The following is a 21,530-nucleotide window of genomic DNA, read 5'->3' on the forward strand; positions in this document are numbered from 1 at the left end:
AGGTATAACTAGCAGATATTTGACATAGTCTAAAGTCTGGTAGTTCAAACAGTGAGTTTCTAGATTTTGATAAACTTCATCCATTACCTACATTTAGAGGAGTTTAATATATAAAATTCATGGTGAGGACCGAAATAGTTTATGTACTGTCCCACTATTATGAGAATTATCCAAAGAGAATTAGCTATAAATGTGGTAAGGAAGTAGGGATGCACGCGAGACGAGACGAGAAATGGAAAAGTCTCGTCTCGTCTCGCATAAAATTTTGAGTCTCATCTCGCGTCTCGCGCGAGACTTTCTCGCATAGTCTCGCAGTCTCGCATATATTCTGGGTCAAAATTTTGCAATGTGTTGTTCTATGCCTGTTAATGAATGATGATGTGATATTCTGCGCGAAGGGAGGTATTTGACCTAAAATTCCTTGGCAAGGTGAATCCATGGTGGTTTGCCATTGCTTTAAATAGAATGAATGTTCATAACATCCTAAGGAGACGGAACCTAGAGTTCAACATGGTATCCGAACTTATGTCCCCTCCGCTTCAAATTAAAAGAAAAGTTGTGCTGGAATTTGATTGCTGGACCATTAATTTTTGTCAAATCAATAGCATAATTTACAGCAAAACCAGCATAAATTGTTGCTGGATCCAACATTGTTTTCCAGCTTAGAGGTCTCCAGCAATATTTGGCTCTTCTAAAATATCGTCGCCACTATCAACATTTACACGTTTTGGTCGTTTCCTTGAAGGGTGATTTTCCATTATAAAAATGTTTTTATACCACCAAAAGCGCTTCTAGACAACAAAAGAACTCCTCACAACACAATACGACCCAATTCCTTCGATTCGTTCGCGCTTGTATCAATGTTGCGTTATCGCATTTTATTAACTTTCGCTTTCAACCTATATAGTTTTGCCAGATTTAGAAAATAGAATTACTGACAGATATATTTATTTTATTTATTTATTTATTTATTTATTTATTTATTTAAAGGCAGAGTTAAGGCTATGTTTGCCTTTTCTTACACTCAACCAACTCAAATGTATACAAGATATACATACTACAATTGATATCAAATCCATAAAAATACAATTACTACATTAATGCATATATACCTACACACACATATACCCCTACACACGAATCTGCTCCCTTACATACCCCCTCCCCCCATACCCTCATACTATTTATCATAAAAACAAGAAAACTATACACACAGCATACACAGAACGATATATATATTCTTAAAAGTATACTACCTTACATTCCCCCCTCCCCCATACCTCCCCACTAGCCTAGTATTATAGATACATACCTCAAGTTTCTGTTTACAATTGGTTGCTACTGCTCAGCTTTATGAAAAAAAAAAACATCATTCCCGAGATTGGTATACATTGGCTAAGGCTATCAGATATTGCTTCAAATTTCTTTTGAATGTCGCAATTGAAGGTGAATTCCTTACATCTGCTGGAAGTCTGTTCCATTCTCTAATACCAGAGATTGTGAATGAATTAGCCATTTGATTCGTATTATGACGAGGTATCGACTACCGTGTTGATCTGCTAGAGCGAGTATCACGATTGTGGCTATCTCTAACATACTGTAGTTTATTGTGAAGATATATAGGCATACCAAATGTCAAAACTTTAAATAAAATTGTCATTGATTGATATATGTAGCGAGCTTGGATATCTAGCCAGCCCAATTCATTAAAAAACGGCGTCAAGTGATCTGAACGTTTAAGATTAAAAACATACCGAACGCATGCATTCTGAACCCTCTGTAACTTTCTTAGCGCTTCTTTATTTACGTTGCCATAAGCTCCAATGCAATAATCAACATGTGATAGTACAAGGCTTTGTACTATAGATGCCTTAATTGGATAAGGCAACGTATTTTTCAAACGGTATAGAGAGTGCAGTGCACCAAACGCCTTTTTGCATACATGATTTATATGATCCGCCCATAGAAGATTCTGATCAAATATGAGGCCCAGATTTTTCACTTTTTCATCAAAAGCTATATGTGTGCCATTTAATGTAATTTTAGGAAGTGCGGTGCTCTGCAGTCTGGAGAGAATATTTCTCGAACCTATTATGATACATTTAGATTTATTGGGATTTAGATATAAATTATTAGATTGGGCCCAGGCACTTATGCGTTCCAGGTCTAAATTTATGAGTGAGATAGTGTCATTTATATCTCCAAGATCTGTGGAAGTATATACTTGAACATCGTCTGCATATAAGTGATATTTAAGGTGGCGAATTTGTTGAGACAAGTCATTTATGTACATAGAGAACAGAATCGGTGCTAAGACCGTTCCTTGACTAACTCCACAGTGCACAGTTGTCCATGAACTTTGATTGTCCAGAACAGAAACACGCTGATATCTATTCTGAATGTACGAACGAAACCATTTAACCGACGTATCTGTGAAATGAAAGAGTGACTTAAGTTTTGTTAGAAGAATTTCGTGATCGACCGACTGGAATGCTTTAGTGAAATCTAAAAGTAACAGTATTGTGAGTTGTTTCTTATCTATGCTTTCTCTAATGTCATCTGTAATTTTTATAAGAGCCGTATGTGTGGAGTGTCCTTTTTTAAAGCCAGATTGATATGGACATAAGAGATCATGGGAAGTTATAAAATCAGACATTTGATTTAATACAATATGCTCCAAAACTTTCGAAATACACGGCGTCACGTTTATTGGTCTATAATCGTTCGCCGTTAGTGGTTGTGCTATTTTCTTGAGGGGATGAATGAGAGAAAATTTCCACTGGCTAGGAAAACAACCCGAAAGTAGAGAGGAATTACATATGTCCATTAAAGGGAACAGAATATATCTCCTGATCTTCTTAAGGAATTGTAGTGGGATGTCATCCGCCCCTATTGAATTGGATGTAATTTTTTTCAGAGCTACCTCTATTTCTAGGACAGAAACCGTTCTAAATTTAAATTTTTCGTGGATGCTTGGGTTTTCGCGTATGTTTTTCATAGTAGATTCTTTTGTAACATCGTCTATAGTAGGGACCTGAGCAAAGTGATCGTTTAGTTCGTTAAGCGGAATGTGTATAGATTGTACGTCAGTCTGACGGGTTCCTATACCGAACATGCGCAACTTATTCCAAAGATATTTGGGGTTATTACTTTGAGTGCATAGATCAGCCGCAAATCTAACTTTAGCAGTTCGAACTTTTTGTGTACATTTATTTCTGAGGATTCTATATTCTTCAAAAGTATTGGCAGAATCACTAGGATTAATTTCCCTGGACCATTTAAATTTCTGATATGCCAAGTCCCGTTCTTTCATGAGCTGCAAAATGTCTGGTGTGATCCATGGGTTAGCAGGTTTTTTAAATCTTTTGGTTTCTTTAGGTGCATGTTTATTGAGGAGAGTGTGAATAAAGCTATTGAATAATTCTAGCTTGCCTTCAGTGGAAGGTTTAATTAGAATGTCATTCCAGGGTATTTGCGCTGCGTCCCTTTCTAATGCTTCATCAATTATGTGTTTTAAATTTCTAAAAGTGGAGATTTTAGGTCTATATTTAGGAACTTTTAGTGAATAGCTAGCGTATATTAAATCATGACGTGAAAAGCCGGGGGCAGGAAATTGCCCATGACTGACAATTCTAGAGGGGTCTGCAGTTATAATATGATCTAGGAGGCTTTCACTATTGATTGTATGGTGCGTTGCCTTCAACGCACACAGTGAAAGGTTGAGTGAGAGAAGGGATTCTTTGTACTTTTTACACTCATCTTTCATCGAAAGTAAGTCATAATTCGTATCCCCAAAAACCATGATATGTTGGTATACAGGAATGTATTTAGATATCTCGTTTAGAAAGTTGTCAAATTTTGCTTTAGGTGGTCTATACACCACTGCTAAAAGCACCTTCTGGTGGTTTAAATTCACTTCTAATATAAGGAATTCACTCTCGCATGTATAAATATTAGGCGATTGACTCACCACTTTCACTTTTAGGTCGTTTCGTAGATACGCACATACTCCTCCCGCCCCCTTCCCCGTGCGATCGACTCTCAAAAGTTGATAATTTGGGAGTTCGATCAAAGTGTTACTCAATGATGGTTTCATCCAGCTTTCCGATATTAAGATGGCATGCATGTTTAAGGAGTTAAAAGTAGCTTTGAATTCGTCTATTTTTTTCAAAAGAGACTGTGCATTGAGGTGACAAATGTGCATAGCTTGTGGATGTTTACCAACCACCCCCTGCAGCTGGAGAGAGAGGCTCAGAGCGGGTGGGTTTACGGTACAGCCATTGTCTCGCGAGGGAGATTCTTCTAGGTCATTCACCGTGACATCACCACCAGATATAGGGCCATTCCTACCATCTCCCACCAAACCTATAGGGCCATCCTACCAAACTAGTGTTTGAATTAAACTTCCGAACTAGAGGGGGATGTTTTTGATAAATGTATAGAAAGAAAATACTTATTCCATGTAAAAATATGTTACTTCTGCGAGCCGGGCCGGGGATAAACTTTGACGAGAGGGGATTTCCCAGTCATCCCCCTAGATTAATCGCTAGTAGTAATGTGAAAAAGACAGAAACATCAGAAATATCACATTTCGCAGCAATAGGGAGTCTTATTCGCTTGTCAGACCAAAAACAGAAGTTCATGTATTCGTGCGCCCCCGCGTGTATATGTTTGTGTCACAAAATAAAGTCCTAAATCGATGCAGTAAACAATTTCCAATTTACAAAGCTTTTCTTTTTTAGAAACTAAAGAAGGCTTTAATTCTGAAAATCAACCTTGAATAATAATAAATCTCATAAAATGTCTATTGCCCAAATCACTTTTTTGTTCCTGGAGGCATTAACGCTCAACTTAGAAAACTCAATAAATGTAAAATCACTAAATATACAATTAAATGTAATTATTAGGCGTCTAAATGTTGCGAGACTGCGAGAAGTCTCGCGAGACTTCTCGTGCGAGACTTAACCGAGTCTCGTCTAGCGTCTCGTCTCGCATGGTTTAGACTTGTCTCGCGTCTCGCATAAAATTTTCACTCTCGTCTCGCGTGCATCCCTATAAGGAAGGCCTATATGTTAGGGCGTTTGCCCATCCTCTAACTAGTTAGCCACGAGTGTAAAAACAGTAATCATTTCATACCTTCTCAATTACTTCATAATACCAAATAAACTAATCACAACAGAAGAAATCAATATTTTTCTCTCTTGAAATGTAAATACCAAAAACATTTTGGAAAATATCAAACAAATAACCCAGCAAAATTTTGTACGAACTATTCTAGAATAGATGTATAGCTTTCCAAAATACAGACAAAGCAATGAGATGTGTTTGCTTGAATCTCAAACGAACAGTAGTCCTGAGAGACCTTCGTATGTGATATTTCTTATTTGTAGATACTAAATATTTTTCTTTATTACAAAAAAGTATGACGTTATATTACATCTTTAACCAAGCATTTAATAAATTTCCAACTTGATCGTACAGAAATTTTTGATTAGTAATGTAGAATTCCTCATATTTAAACTTCGGGGTTTAGTGTATTTTTAAAGTTTTCTAATGTTTAATCAAATTATGTTCTCAAATGGGTGTTTCTGAATGACTGCAAATCCCTTGAAAACTGAGTATCCTTTACAATTTAGCAAACGGATTGAGCTAATTGTATGAGGTGTGCGAACGAATATAATGCTAATTTTTACTTCCAGTGAAATTGATTTATTAGGTGGAATGTTGTCATTGAACCACAGAAGAGTATATAGGTAATGATGTTTCGGAAATGCCTGGAGAAGGCGAGAAAAATTTGTTTGGTAAGTATTATTGCATTGATTTCATTGGAATCGTATTCTTTCTTTTCAGTTTACTCGAAAGTTATAAAAATGTGATATATCATTATGTTCGCCTGAGGAGTTCATATTATCCAGCAATTTTAATAGTAGTGACTTTTGTACCTCATGGGTAATATTAATCTTATTTTCCAAGAAAATGATAAAAATAATGGCTCTAACGACATGGAAGATTCCATAGATTCTGACGCCGGAGAAGATAATAGATCAGAAACAATGAAAATAAAAAAAACTTAAGTTTTAAAGATGGTCGTGTGTAATTACGCACTGCTCCAAAAATTTTCAAGACCAAGTTGTACAACATTGTACGAACAGCTTTCAAGTCACACACGTAAAAATATACAAATTTATATCCGTTGCTCCGAATATCGATCTTACGCCTGACATTTTAGAATAACGTCGCGTTTTGTTCTACTTTTGTAAGGTAGAAAAGCTGCAACCAAAGTGTACAAGTAAAAGAAGACAGAATAAATTATGACTTAATTTGGGTTGTATGCAGGCACGTAGCCAGGATTTCGTGAAGGGGGGGGGGGGGTCCGTGACATGAAATATTGTGGTCATCCCAAAAGGGGCTCGATCATTCTAAACTATTTTACTGGAACATATATTGGTTCGTTTAGCCAGGATTTCGTAACGGGGGGGCAGAGTGACATGAAATTCTGAAGGCACAGGAGCTCGATCAATCTTAACTACTTTACTATCAACATATATTGGGTTGTTAGGACAATAAAATTAGGATATGTTGGCAAGTATTTTAATAACAAACTATGAAGAAATTTCGAGCAAAATAATAAAAAAAAGTATTGAAAAAGATTTTACAATATTTACGTCCTTCTCCTGTTTATTCAAATATAACAATTTTCCTTTCGTTATGACCTCAATTATTATAAAAAGTACGTACTCAATACTGTCTTGTAAACTATCTTCTAATATAAATAAAATAAAGAGTTTGTTTGTGTGTTTGTCTGTCTGTGTGCGGCCTGGGGACCAGACGAATAGACCGAGAGTTACCAAATTTTGGTCAGGGGTACCTGGCTCAGGCCTCAGATCAAGACGAAGCGTTTCTTTTTTAATTTCTAAACAGGGGAGTCTCAGGGGGGCGTTTACCGGAACCGGCTTGGAAACCAGACAAATTGACCGAGAGTTACCAAATTTTAGTCACGAATACCTTGGTCCAGGTTCCAGACCAGAGTTAAACGTTTTTGTCGAAATTCGAACCAGGGGGTCTCAGGGGGCGTTTACCGGGACATGTAAAAGTAGTAGAAAATGACCGATATTTATTTATTTAACAATCACCAGATACAGCTCAGAGGCCATTTTACACTGGACATCCGACAACATTAACAATGGAAAGGATATGGGAAGATATCGGCCAGGGCCTGTTTAGTAGGTACCATCCCGGCATTTGCCTGGTAGGACTGAGGGAAACCCTGGAAAATCTCAGTCAGGATGGTTGGCAGCGGGATTCGAAGCCACGACCTATTGAATGCGAAGCCAACGCTCTACCACTTGAGCTATTAGTGGCGAATTCATGTTTTCGCGGTCGTTGAAATCAATGGTGAAACTCGGATCGCATTCACTTCCAAATTCACGCTATTCGGCTCCGGGCCGGGGGTCACCTGAGGGGGGTGAGATACCAAGACATATAAAAGTAATCCAAAATGACTGATATTAGTGTCAAATCCATTGTTTTCGCGGTCACTGAAATCAATGGTGACATTTCCATTAGCGATGACTTGCAAATTTACTTACAATTGTATGCGGGCTGGGATTCAGCGGGGTGTGGATACCGAGACATGTAAAAAATAGCCCAAAATGACTGATATTAGTATCAAATCCATAGTTTTCGCCGTTGCTGAGATCCATGGTGATACTCTCACAGGTGTTGACTTCCAAATGCAGCCCCTGTGGCAAGCATGTGTAAGTTCAACTAGTTTTACAATATATACGTTCCTTTCTCTGTTGAATCAAATGCTAACAGAACTTTCTTTCAACATAAATTTTTGTTTTTATTATTCCGTCAACTATTGTCGGTTCCAAATGACAGGTTAAAGGAGCAATATAAAATTGTCCTTGAAATAACATGTTTGATACTGCAAGGATGCGATGACGAAAAATTATGATTTAAAATGTCCACGCTGTTACACAACGGCACTATGCTTTCGAAAGCTTGAAATTTCCCTGACTAGTAGCAGAAATTCTGAGAATTCCATAACTTTTCTTGAAATTTCAAATTCCCTGACTCTTCCAGAATATCTCGCTTACCTCGCCACCATATTGCAAGTAATACAAATCTCCTCATAAGAAAGAGTAAGCAAAAGCTTCCTGTAGTTTTCTTTTTAATTTTTAACGCTGATCCTTCTTTTCGTCATTTTATTTTATTTTATCCTTCCTTAATTTTTTCATTTCTGGTCTCGAAGGGGGGGGTCCGGACCCCCCGGACCCCCCCCTTGGCTACGTGCCTGTTGTATGCATATTGATAACATAATTATTAAATATGACTATATCTTTAATAATATAGGCTACCAGTGGCTTATACTGTGATGCATCAACAAATGAATGAAATGAAATGGAATCTTTCAGTTTAATGTCCCAAGGTTATATCCGTTAGGTTAAGGGAGACGGATGAATAATGATGAAATAATTGGTGAAATGGGAATGTAGGAGGAAAGGAGATTTCCCCGAGAAAACCCACGCGCACGATGTTGTCTACCTCAAACTTTCTCCGGTGGGGAAATCACAATAATAAATATATACTACTACTACTAATAATAATAATAATATGTGTCATTTTCTCAATGATTTCAAACGTTTAAATATAAACGCTTCCTACAGCTCCCTCTTGGCAATGCAATTACTGTACACACCTTTGGCGTGGAAGACTCGGATTCATCCCAGCAGGAGCTCATGTCGTTTGGATTCCATGTTACACTGTAAGTCCATGTCTCGTATAGCTTCGCTACTGAAAGGGACGCTAGACTCAACATTAAATCATATATACCTTTCTTAGCCAAAACATATCCTCTTTTATATTAATATAGTATTTTTAACCTTTTCACAATATTGCATAGAAGAGGGATGTTAGGACACGAAAAACCCTTTGGGTACGCACTTGTATAATAAAATATATTCTAAGACTTAGTTATAATAACCACTTCAATATCTACAAGTATTTATGATCATAATTTGATGTTCAAAAGCATTTAAAATAAAAGAAAGAAAAGAAATTAGTATGTTGTGTGGGAGGCTCCGAAAGTGCAGGTACACATGTAGAAATCAACGTTGCTCTGAGGGCTAAACTAATTAATACTTTTAAAATAATATTTAAATTTTACACATTTGTTTAAACTTACGAGTATACGCAATGGCCAGCTGTTAATATGTAACGAGTGCTAATAATGGAGCCTGAGCAGTGAATATTCTTCTCTAATCTTATAAGAACAAGCCATGGAAATTCTCCTGGTGAAGCGAATCCTCCTCCAACAATCCTTGATGTTTTCTTTGAGTGCCCGCATTCTGTTGAAAAAATAAAGAAGAAATATTAATTTGTTTCGTTTTGTTATATGGTTTTACAGATGTTTCTAGAAACCAACTTCAATATTGTGTCTTGATTGTTCCTTCTGATCTTTATCTTGCCCAACCTACAGAGCTCATCCAATGTTGACAAACGTTGAAGAATGTAGAGCTCAACTTGCTTAGTAAATATCTGAAGGTATTAACAATAACAATTTGAATATGGGGTTTTGTCATGACCAAATTCTCAAGAAAGTAAAAAAATAAATAAATAAATAAATAAATAAAAAATAAAAAATAAAAATAAAAGTATTTGTGTTTTAAAAATGCATGTATGAGAAAAAGCATGAAGAAAACGCATTAAATAGTATTTTAAAGTTACAAGTTATTAAGTAAGTTGACAAAGTCAGTAGTTTGTTGGCATCTAGTAAAGCAAGTTCCTAATTATATATTCATGACACGTAGCAAGCTGCTTTACTTTCTTGCATTTTACAATCAAACTTGACATTGATGAATAGCCTTTAATTATATATTTTACTTTACTTTTCCGCATTTCTCTTGTATATGAATGAGTTATACATCCGTTGCACCTGTTTTAGATACGACACATTAGGTTATTCAGAGGTTGAATTATGATATTAGAATGAAAACAAAAGAAGCGGCTCTGTTGGGTACTGAATTATGTTGATAGTTCATAATTATTTTTCTGTGTAGATTCTTAGCATGTATTAGGAAGGGTGGATATTGCTTTGTGAAGAATGAATAATGTGTTTAACGTATAATAAATGTCTTCTGGTGAAAGAAATGTTAATTGGACAAGCAGAATACAGAAAAGACCTTTCGGAAATAAAATATGCAGATTACACACGTAGAACAAGGTAATAGATTGTTGGATTCATTAATATACAGCACATGCATCGCGGCAGCTGTTGGAGAATATTCTGGAATTGTGATCGTTGGAACGAGTGAAAGAAAGCACTGGAAACTTAGAATACAGAAAAGACCTTTCGGAAATAAAATATGCAGATCACACACGTAGAACAATTTAATATAAAGTTGGATTCATTAATATGCAGCACATGTAACGCGACAGCTGCTGTTGGAGAATATTATGGAATTTTGATCGTTGGAATGAGTGAAAGAAAGTACTGGAAACGTCGAGATCTTTTTCTAAGCGTATTATTGTTGGAATAGGGGAAAGAACACTCTCGAAACTTCTGGAAAGATTTAAGGGTATAAAAATAACGATTTATTTGCATGATTCGTACAATGTATAAGAGATAAGAAACACAAATATACTGTTGGAAGAAGAAAATTGATACATAGAAGGCACCGGAAGAAAAAAATCATTAGTAGGCACTAACTTTGTAGTTTTTTGTATTATACTTGTTCATTTTTATATGGGAAAGAGACATATTGTAATTGTCTGGAGTATAAGGGGGACGGAACTGTTTGGTTTTAATCGGGAATTGATTGCGGATTTTCCGGTAATGAAAATGATATGATTCGGTGTACTTTTATGGAATTATAACGTGACTAAGATATAGTACAATGTAATATGGAGGGTACAAGGAATCAACATTTTTCATTGCACCGGGACTCGAATTAGTATTCTCCATTTGGAGAACCGTACGCTAAATATTTTGCTTCAGTGCGAACTTGTTACTTATACATAGCTATGAATTGTGTAAGACATAACAGGTATATATAAATTATATTGTAGAGAAAGTTAGCAGAATGCGCCCCCGGGAATCGAACCAGAGCTTTTCCACGTGAAAAGCCGTACGACAAACATTTTGCTTAGCAGATGTTGTTACTTATATGTAACTATGAATTGTGTAAGACATAACAGGTATATATATAAATTATGTTGTACAGAAAGTTAGCAGAATGCGCCCCGGGAATAGAACCAGGGCTCTTCCACGTGAAAAGCCGTACGACAAACATTTTGCTTAGCAGATGTTGTTACTTATATGTAGCTATGAATTGTGTAAGACGTATAACTGGTATTTAGAAAGTATATGGTAAGAATTATTATTATTATTATTATTATTATTATTATTATTATTATTATTATTATTATTATTATTATTATTATTATTATTATTGTAAACTGTTGTGTTTTGTTTCATAAACGCTAGTGTAACAATGAGGTTATATGGCGACAGAACGTTTAACGTTACCGAAGATTGAACTTAAGGGTTTTTCATGTTGAAAGCTAAGGCAATAAAAAGAGACCCGAGATTGTTTGAACATATTACCCAGGATGAAATGTAGTAGTGAAGTTAAAAGGGAAACTTTATACTTATATTTTGTAATTGGAAATCGTAATACAGCAAATAATTAATTTTTAATTCTTTATTGTTTTAGGTGGTGAAGGAAATAAAAAATCTTAATAGAAACACGGGAGAACAAACCTTATTTTCCTGAATTGTTTGTTGTTGAAATATAGCGGAGGTTTTTTAGTGAAAAGGAGTTATAGATTGGTCTTAAAATATGGATTTACTGACACCGTTAGATCTTAGTGGTATGAAATATCGAAAATATTGGATAATGTGTGATATGAATATTGAATACTGAAAAAGTTATTATAAGTGTTACATCCAACGAATATACTGGTTAGACTAAAGGAGACGGCGATGATGAGAAATTAATGAATATGGTGGAATGAAGAAAGTGGGAAGAAGCATGAAAACCACGACAAAAACCCACGGACATAGTGTTTGTGCACCAAAAAGCTAACTTGAATCAAGCTGGGATTGAACCAAGGACTCCATGCACCAGAGGTGAACGCTGTATTGCGTACCCACCATACCTTTTTCTATGTATTATATTGGATGAATAAAGTATGCATGTATAAGTTGTTGGAACGAGAATGTAGGCGGAAACGGGAGAACTTTATACTCACACAATGTTTAAACTAGAAATGCACTTTGAATGAGGGAAAGCATTTCGTTTCAGAACTGACTTATTTTAATGATCAGCGCTATTTAATGTTTATGAACGAGGAAAGAAACTTACTGTAGCAGTTATTGGAGAATTATATTTTTGAAACTCTTTATACTAAATTAGGTGTTTATATAACTTCATACATACTAGTAAAGAAGATATATTTAATAACACGTAATGTACGTTAGGGACAATTTTGACATTATTTAAACAGTGTAGGTAACGACTCTTAAGGCAATACAAGAGACGGACAATTTGACAGCGCAGATTAGTCTTACACCACAATAGGAATAACTTTGCTTTAAATAAGAGATAACACTTTGAACGTATAGTTTGTTTAAAATTGCTTTACTTTAGAACTCATAACATTAAGTACAAGGTAACCAACACCATTGGCGATAACTATTAGCAGGACTGTGAGCGATGGGAATTAGCGTGTTGGAGAGACAGATACATTTTGCGTACGTAATAATAATGAGTATGAATATTTGACTTTGGCACCTAGAAGATTATGCAATCAACATTTTATAAATGTTTTGAGGATTGCATATAATATTTACAGACAGTCTGATACGATTTTGTATTTTATGTGAAGTGTGATGAATGTTTGTTTGAATTAAAAAGGGTATTTTATTTATAGGTCTCGATTTTGAATACGAGTTGTGTGAGAGTAATTCAATTTTATTTAACTTTTAATATTAGAGATTATTTTATACGACCATTTAATATTTTATTATTTCTTATACATATTCGCTTTCATCATTTGTCCATTGTAATATTAGTAGAAAAAGTGTTTTATTTAACAACATAAGCACGAAAACCTACAAGAAAAATATTAGACAACATTCATAATTATTACTGTACGGAATACCTCTTTGAACGGCAACAGTTTTTTTGTCCATTAGTAGAGTGTATCCATTTGGCACGAGGATCCATTAGAAAAGAAGAAACTCGTATCTAAGAAGTGAAATTTCTCGAGTTGCTACTCGCCAAATTTCACTTCGTGGATACGAGTTTTTTTTTCTGGCTTGAGAGCAAAGAGAAAACATTTATTCTGGCATGAGTCTTATATACTCATATACTTGAGACATTTTACAACTAGGCAACGTTGAATGGCTAATGATTGTAAAAATGTTGAATATGAAGAAAGTGGCAGGAAATGTAGAACCCTGAGAAAATCCACAGGGTGTTGTCCACCACAAATTGTCATTGTCTGGGATTGAACTAATGGATCCTCGTGACATATGGATACACTCTACTAATGGACATAAAAACTGTTTCCGTTCAAAGAGGTATTCCGTACAGTAATAATTATGAATGTTGTCTAGTATTTTTCTTGTAGGTTTTCGTGCTTATGTGGTTAAATAAAACATTTTTTTTCTACTAACATTACAATGGACAAATGATGAAAGCGAATATGTATAAGAAATAATAAAATATTAAATGGTCGTATAAAATAATCTCTAATATTAAAAGTTAAATAAAATTGAATTACTCGCACACAACTCGTATTCAAAATCAATACATAAACTTTTCATCCGCACCTGTATCGCCCTCCTATAATACAACTAGATAGTTCGTTCGTTTATTATAGTTTAAGTTGAATGCTTGTTCCGATGAAATTTCAAAGAAGTATTAACAGTCCAGATAAAGAAACATTCCGTCTTTTGAAAGTTCATGTATCGTTAATTTTAATACCAACAGATGTTTCGTGAATTTGTTGTTGTCCACCAGCACCACTACCCATGGAATTTTTGTCCATCACAATTGCACATGTTCTGAGATTGAACCATTTAATACCATTTTGCAAACACTACCTGGTTCACTTTTCCAGTTTTAACTACTGGCATAAGCATACAAACTCATCATCTGAGAAAAATAATCGTTATATTTGGTGGTCAATTTCAACCATGGATAGTCTCAGCTTGAAAACAGAGGCTGTTTTCCTTAATTCTTTTGCACGGTGGGAGTTTTCAAGTTTATTTCACCTCAGCATGTTCTTATTTTCTTCATTATGTTTAACGTTTTACATTAAATTTTAAAAAAGGTTCCAGCGAAAATATTTATTCCAACAAGAGTCTACCCAGGTTCGATTCCCGGCGGGAGCTCATGTGGTTCGGATTCCACGTTAATCAGTAGGTCCACGTCTCATATAGCCTCGCTGGTGAAAAGGGACGTTAAACTCAAAATCAAGTCAAGTCCAACAAGAGTCTTATACAACCATCTAATGACCCTATAATTTTGAATGCATGTGTATAAAGCTGTAAAATTAAAACTGTAATCCTTGGACCATAGGTAGTTCTTGAAATCTATCCTTCTGGTCCTCTTAAACATTAGTTCAAAAAGAACAAAATAAAATTCGTGTAACCTGTGTATCACATATTATACTAAAAATCTCAAACAATTATTAATACTACTGTGGGGTTATAAAATATTCTTCATCGCCTTCAAATCGTTCACCTCTGGCGCGTGATGGGTCCATGGTTCGATCTTAGCCCGCCAAGGGCTTATTATGTTTGGCACACAGCATGTAAGCAAGTTCTCATGATTTTGACATATCCTCCCTGAGAAAACAATCCATCTCAAGCAAAAAAATTTTGTTTCCAAGGAAATCATGAAGTAAATTAAACCTTCAATAAGGATTATTTAATAATAATTATAAGGTATGATCATAGTCTTGCAATGATTCTATTACAACAGAGAAAGATCGGATAAGCTAATTAAGCCAATAAATAAATGTAGGAAATGGAAGTACCGGGAGAAAAGAGATGTTGTCCACCACAAAGTTCACTTGCTCGGTTTTAAATCACAGACATCAAAATCTCTTCTACCACTGAGTCACCGTGCCCTCCCCCCATATCCGACTATACTTCACTGTGGGTCTACAACTTTCAAGAGGTTACCGTACAATGTTTATTCTTTTTAAAATCATATACCAAGTAAGGGTCTGCACATCCTGAAATTTGTTGGAGGGTGGATTCTGCACTAACAGTCACTGCGTTTAAGCATTATTGAAGTAACATGGTTCTAGTTGGAATAAAACGACACGTATTTTTACAATATTGTCATTTATATTCTCAGCAAAAGAGTACACTAACTTCTTTTTATAAGACATAAAGAGTACAAGGGTACTGTAACATCGAGTTTTCTACAGTATATCACACATTTCTCTCCTACTGCAACCATAATTCTCTTAAGAAAGTTTTGAAATGTTTGTTGGGTTATAGAGTTTTAAATGTGGTCCGCATCCAATGAATCCCTCGCGTAGGTACGCCCTTAATTCAATCCATTCTGCATACAAGATTATATGTTGTTTTCATTCAAAAGTAACTGTGTAAACAAGAATGTTAAAGTCTTCATATCATAAAGTAAACACAAGGTATCAACCTCAGTGATTCCCGTTCAATCGACAATAGTTCATCATTTATTTACGTTGGTAATGTCTCTAAAAATCTAAAATAAAGTATTAAATATTTTCAGTTTCCTACCATATTCTTCGAAAACAATTATTTTTTTCTTTTAATGCACTGCTTCTTAAACACAAGTTTCTTCATATAACATACAAACAACTAAGATTATTTTTTTCTAATACCAGTTTACTTCTTTAAAAATACATTACTCTTACTAACAATTCAGTTGCCAGTAATTCAGTATTTTAGCTCTAACTATTATTTACATGTGTTAGGTAGTCTTATAATACAGTTCTCTTGCAGTTACAATAATATAAAAATGCTATATACTAAGTGATTAATGTTCCATAACAGTTCACATACACAGCAACCGCATTAAAGTTATTCCTATTGTGGTTCGAAACCCATATTACTGTTATATTGTTCTTCATAACCTTGTTGTTATATAAAACATAAATTAAAAATAATCCAAACAGTAGTCAATAACCTAATACAAAATAAATCTCAACACCGCTTTAAAATATAATTTACTAATTTACTTATCAATCAAAAGTCCCAGGTACAGTTAAAATAAATCTTGTTGTAAGCAATAGTAATTCAATTCGTTGTGCAAATATTCGTTTTCGTATTGCTGTCTTACACACAGGCTACTTTTAATCTGCGTAAAAGAAAGTCCACACTTCCCAACAGATATATGTAGATTCTCGTTACAAGCATTAGTAATGGTTCAAATTCCACTTTAAACAACAGCCCTCCCAAATCATTCATAGAACCAGTAAAACAGTAACTAAAAATCCAGATATAGTAAGTTCAGTATTTCAATACAATACAACTGCAGTGGGTAAAAAGCAAAACCACAGTTCGTCTTAAATTACCAAATTTAACTCAATAAGTGAAAACTGCACAATATAATCTCTTTAAGGTTTAGGAAGATCTAAATTCATCACTTCTAATATGTTATAACTGTGTCATGTATTCACTCACAAATATATCTGCACTGTATATGCAGACAACTAAAACATTAAAATACTATTTTCTTATGCATTTGTAACAATTATAATAAAGTTTGAAATTGTCGAAATTCAGACTAGTATTTATTAAAGTTTAAATTGACAGATATCTATTTCAACTGTAAAAAAGGACATGTTAGCTACTACCTGTAATAGAATGTATTAAATTATTTCGCTTCTAGCGACTATAACACCATTACAAAAATTTGTACTTGTTTTTCTAACTTACAAACAAGACCTATAAATTTAATACCCTTTTTAATTCAAACAAACATTCATCACACATCACATAAAATACAAAATCGTATCAGACTGTCTGTAAATATTATATGCAATCCTCAAAACATTTATAAAATGTTGATTGCATAATCTTCTAGGTGCCAAAGTCAAATATTCATACTCATTATTATTACGTACGCAAAATGTATCTGTCTCTCCAATACGCTAATTCCCATCGCTCACAGTCCTGCTAATAGTTATCGCCAATGGTGTTGGTTACCTTGTACTTAATGTTATGAGTTCTAAAGTAAAGCAATTTTAACCAAACTATACGTTCAAAGTGTTATCTCTTATTTAAAGCAAAGTTATTCCTATTGTGGTGTAAGACTAATCTGCGCTGTCAAATTGTCCGTCTCTTGTATTGCCTTAAGAGTCGTTACCTACACTGTTTAAATAATGTCAAAATTGTCCCTAATGTACATTACGTGTTATTAAATATATCTTCTTTACTAGTATGTATGAAGTTATATAAACACCTAATTTAGTATAAAGAGTTTCAAAAGTATAATTCTCCAATAACTGCTACAGTAAGTTTCTTTCCTCATTCATAAACATTAAATAGCGCTGATCATTAAAATAAGTCAGTTCTGAAACGAAATGCTTTCCCTCATTCAAAGTGCATTTCTAATTTAAACATTGTGTGAGTATAAAGTTCTCCCGTTTCCGCCTACATTCTCATTCCACCAACTTATACATGCATACTTTATTCATCCAATATAATACATAGAAAAAAGGTATGGTGGGTACGCAATACAGCGTTCACCTCTGGTGCATGGAGTCCTTGGTTCAATCCCAGCTTGATTCAAGTTAGCTTTTTGGTACACAAACACTATGTCCGTGGGTTTTTGTCGTGGTTCTCATGCTTCTTCCCACTTTCTTCATTCCACCATATTCATTAATTTCTCATCATCACCGTCTCCTTTAGTCTAGAAAGTATATTCGTTGGATGTAACACTTATAATAATTTTTTCAGTATTCAATATTTCAGTATTCAATATTCATATCACACATTATCCAATATTTTCGATATTTCATACCACTAAGATCTAACGATGTCAGTAAATCCATATTTTAAGGCCAATCTATAACTCCTTTTCACTAAAAAACCTCCGCTATATTTCAACAACAAACAATTCAGGAAAATAAGGTTTGTTCTCCGTGTTTCTATTAAGATTTTTTATTTCCTTCACCACCTAAAACAATAAAGAATTAAAAATTAATTATTTGCTGTATTACGATTTCCAATTACAAAATATAAGTATAAAGTTTCCCTTTTAACTTCACTACTACATTTCATCCTGGGTAATATGTTCAAACAATCTCGGGTCTCTTTTTATTGCCTTAGCTTTCAACATGAAAAACCCTTAAGTTCAATCTTCGGTAACGTTAAACGTTCTGTCGCCATATAACCTCATTGTTACACTAGCGTTTATGAAACAAAACACAACAGTTTACAATAATAATAATAATAATAATAATAATAATAATAATAATAATAATAATAATAATAATAATAATAATAATTCTTACCATATACTTTCTAAATACCAGTTATACGTCTTACACAATTCATAGCTACATATAAGTAACAACATCTGCTAAGCAAAATGTTTGTCGTACGGCTTTTCACGTGGAAGAGCCATGGTTCGATTTCCGGGGGCGCATTCTGCTAACTTTCTCTACAATATAATTTACATATACCTGTTGTGTCTCACACAATTCATAGTTACATATAAGTAACAACATCTGCTAAGCAAAATGTTTGTCGTACGGCTTTTCACGTGGAAAATCCTGGTTCGATTCCCGGGGCGCATTCTGCTAACTTTCTGTACAATATAATTTATATATACCTGTTATATCTTACACAATTCATAGCTATGTATAAGTAACAAGTTCGCACTGCAAGCAAAATATTTAGCGTACGGTTTTCCACATGGAGAGTACTAATTCGAGTCCCGGTGCAATGAAAAATGTTGATTCCTTGTACCCTCCATATTACATTATACTATATCTTAGTCACGTTATAATTCCATAAAAGTACACCGAATCATATCATTTTCATTACCGGAAAATCCGCAATCAATTCCCGATTAAAACCAAACAGTTCCGTCCCCCTTATACTCCAGACAATTACAATATGTCTCTTTCCCATATAAAAATGAACAAGTATAATACAAGAAAACTACAAAGTTAGTGCCTACTAATGTTTTTTTTCTTCCGGTGCCTTCTATGTATCAATTTTCTTCTTCCAACAGTATATTTGTGTTTCTTATCTCTTATACATTGTACGAATCATGCAAATAAATCGTTTATTTTATACCCTTAAATCTTTCCAGAAGTTTCGAGAGTGTTCTTTCCCCTATTCCAACAATAATACGCTTAGAGAAAGATCTCGACGTTTCCAGTACTTTCTTTCACTCATTCCAACGATCAAAATTCCATAATATTCTCCACCAGCAGCTGTCGCGTTACATGTGCCGCATATTAATGAATCCAACTTTATATTAAATTGTTCTACGTGTGTGATCTGCATATTTTATTTCCGAAAGGTCTTTTCTGTATTCTGCTTGTCCAATTAACTTTTCTTTCACCGGAAGACATTTATTATACGTTAAACACATTATTCATTCTTCACAAAGCAATATCCACCCTTCCTAATGCATGCTAAGAATCTACACAGAAAAATAATTATGAACTATCAACATAATTCAGTACCCAACAGAGCCGCTTCTTTTGTTTTCATTCTAATATCATAATTCAACGTCTGAACAACCTAATGTGTCGTATCTAAAACAGGTGCAACGGATGTATAACTCATTCATATACAAGAGAAATGCGGAAAAGTAAAGTAAAATATATAATTAAAAGCTATTCATCAATGTCAAGTTTGATTGTAAAATGCAAGAAAGTAAAGCAGCTTGCTACGTGTCATGAATATATAATTAGGAACTTGCTCTACTAGATGCCAAAAAACTACTAAAGTCAGTATTTAGGGGTCTATTGTTGCAATCTTCTGAAATGGGTGACATACAAATTTCTCCGCAATATCAATATACACATATGATTTCTATGCTGAAAGTCTGGCTTTCAGAAATGAAAGAGTATCAATGTAAATTTCCAGTTTATTCTCTTTATCTAGAGTGAAATTTAATAAAATATCTGGCAATTATGTATGTGATATTATCATTCCAAATTTTCAGATGTTAACATATCTATAAACGTAAAGTTCATGTGTTTGATAAAATGATTGTAGAATGCTTATCTCAAGTGTTTCGTTAGAAATTCATCCAAACGACTATAAGAAAACTTTTCGGACAAACACAAAGAATGAATCACACTCATTCTTACTCTTGAATTCTGTACAAAAATGCACATATTAATGCTACAAAACGAAAATAATATTTGTGATAATGTAACATTCGCTTGATGTCTTAAAGTGTATGAAGCAATCAAAAGTTGCCGAATATAATGCAATGCATGTAGAAGAGAAAACGCGAGAACAGAGTAACTTTGCAACAATTTTAATGCTGTATTTGTTAGATTGTTTCTCTGTTTTACTTACACGCAGGTTTTTGACGTCATTTAGCGCTGGGGTTGAACACCTGCCCCCTTAGTTTCAAATTATACATAAGTTTTAGCCAATAAAATAATAAATTTACTTGTATATTAATGCAAAACGAGAAATTCCACCTATATCAATATATTTTATCAAGCAAATTTCCTTTGAAAAAACGCTACTATCATATGTGAATATTCTTTTCTATCTATAACTGATAAATTTCGCAAAATACATAAATGAACACCATAAAAAATTGAAACAACTCAATATAATTTAATCTTCCGGTAATTCAGGGTAATGTATAGCTGACGAGATTAATTGTTATCACCTTATAAGGTGTAATATTTATTACTTTACAAATAGCGGAAACACATATAAAACATTTATAGCTTGATGCTCAAACATAAATACATTCCTTCATAATAACATGTCTGTAATTGTAGGAAAAAATATAATTAAAGTGTTATTTCATTTCTAATAAATCTTTGTTTTACATAATACACGACGTATGTGAAGTTGTCCCTCCCCACTTTCAAATTTCGATTCGAAACCGAAGCCAATCATTTGTTATTGATCGTTTTGAAGAAAAATTCGTTCGTTTTGAAGAAAAATTCGTTTGTTTCGAAAAACGTACAGACATATTCACAAAATAAAGTTGGGAGCCAACTTCACCTAGCCGCCCCACTTTCAAATTTTGATTCGAAACCGATGTCAATCGATTGTTTTTTGTTTGCTATTGATTGTTTAAAAAATAGCTTGTTTCGAAAAAGTTACGGATATATTCACTAGATAAAGTTGGGGGGCCAACTTCCCTAAGAGCACAATCACATAGCAGGCATATGTCTATCATGTTCCGTCAGGTACATGGGAATGTGTCTAGTATGTGCCTTATGTACCTCTGAGAGAGAAATCACAATGTATCACAATCACAATGATTGGCAAGTGATAGTCACAGTTTATGTCCCCTTTAGAC

At 34.2% G+C, this 21,530-nt stretch overlaps 1 protein-coding gene across 1 annotated transcript in view; it reads right to left on the reverse strand.

Moving 5' to 3' along the window:
• Nucleotides 1-21,530, reverse strand: part of LOC145684769 (trypsin iota-like) — an 86,307-nt gene that overhangs the window by 16,779 nt on the left and 47,998 nt on the right. Inside the window, exon 3 of the mRNA XM_081757141.1 lies at nucleotides 9,191-9,353. Coding sequence (XP_081613267.1) covers nucleotides 9,191-9,353 — 163 coding nt within the window. The remainder of the gene's footprint in view (nucleotides 1-9,190; nucleotides 9,354-21,530) is intronic.

This window comes from Thermobia domestica, chromosome 5 (genome assembly GCF_964235325.1).
Source record: "Thermobia domestica chromosome 5, izTheDome1.hap1.1, whole genome shotgun sequence".
In the NCBI taxonomy this organism is placed as follows: Eukaryota; Metazoa; Arthropoda; class Insecta; order Zygentoma; family Lepismatidae; genus Thermobia; species Thermobia domestica.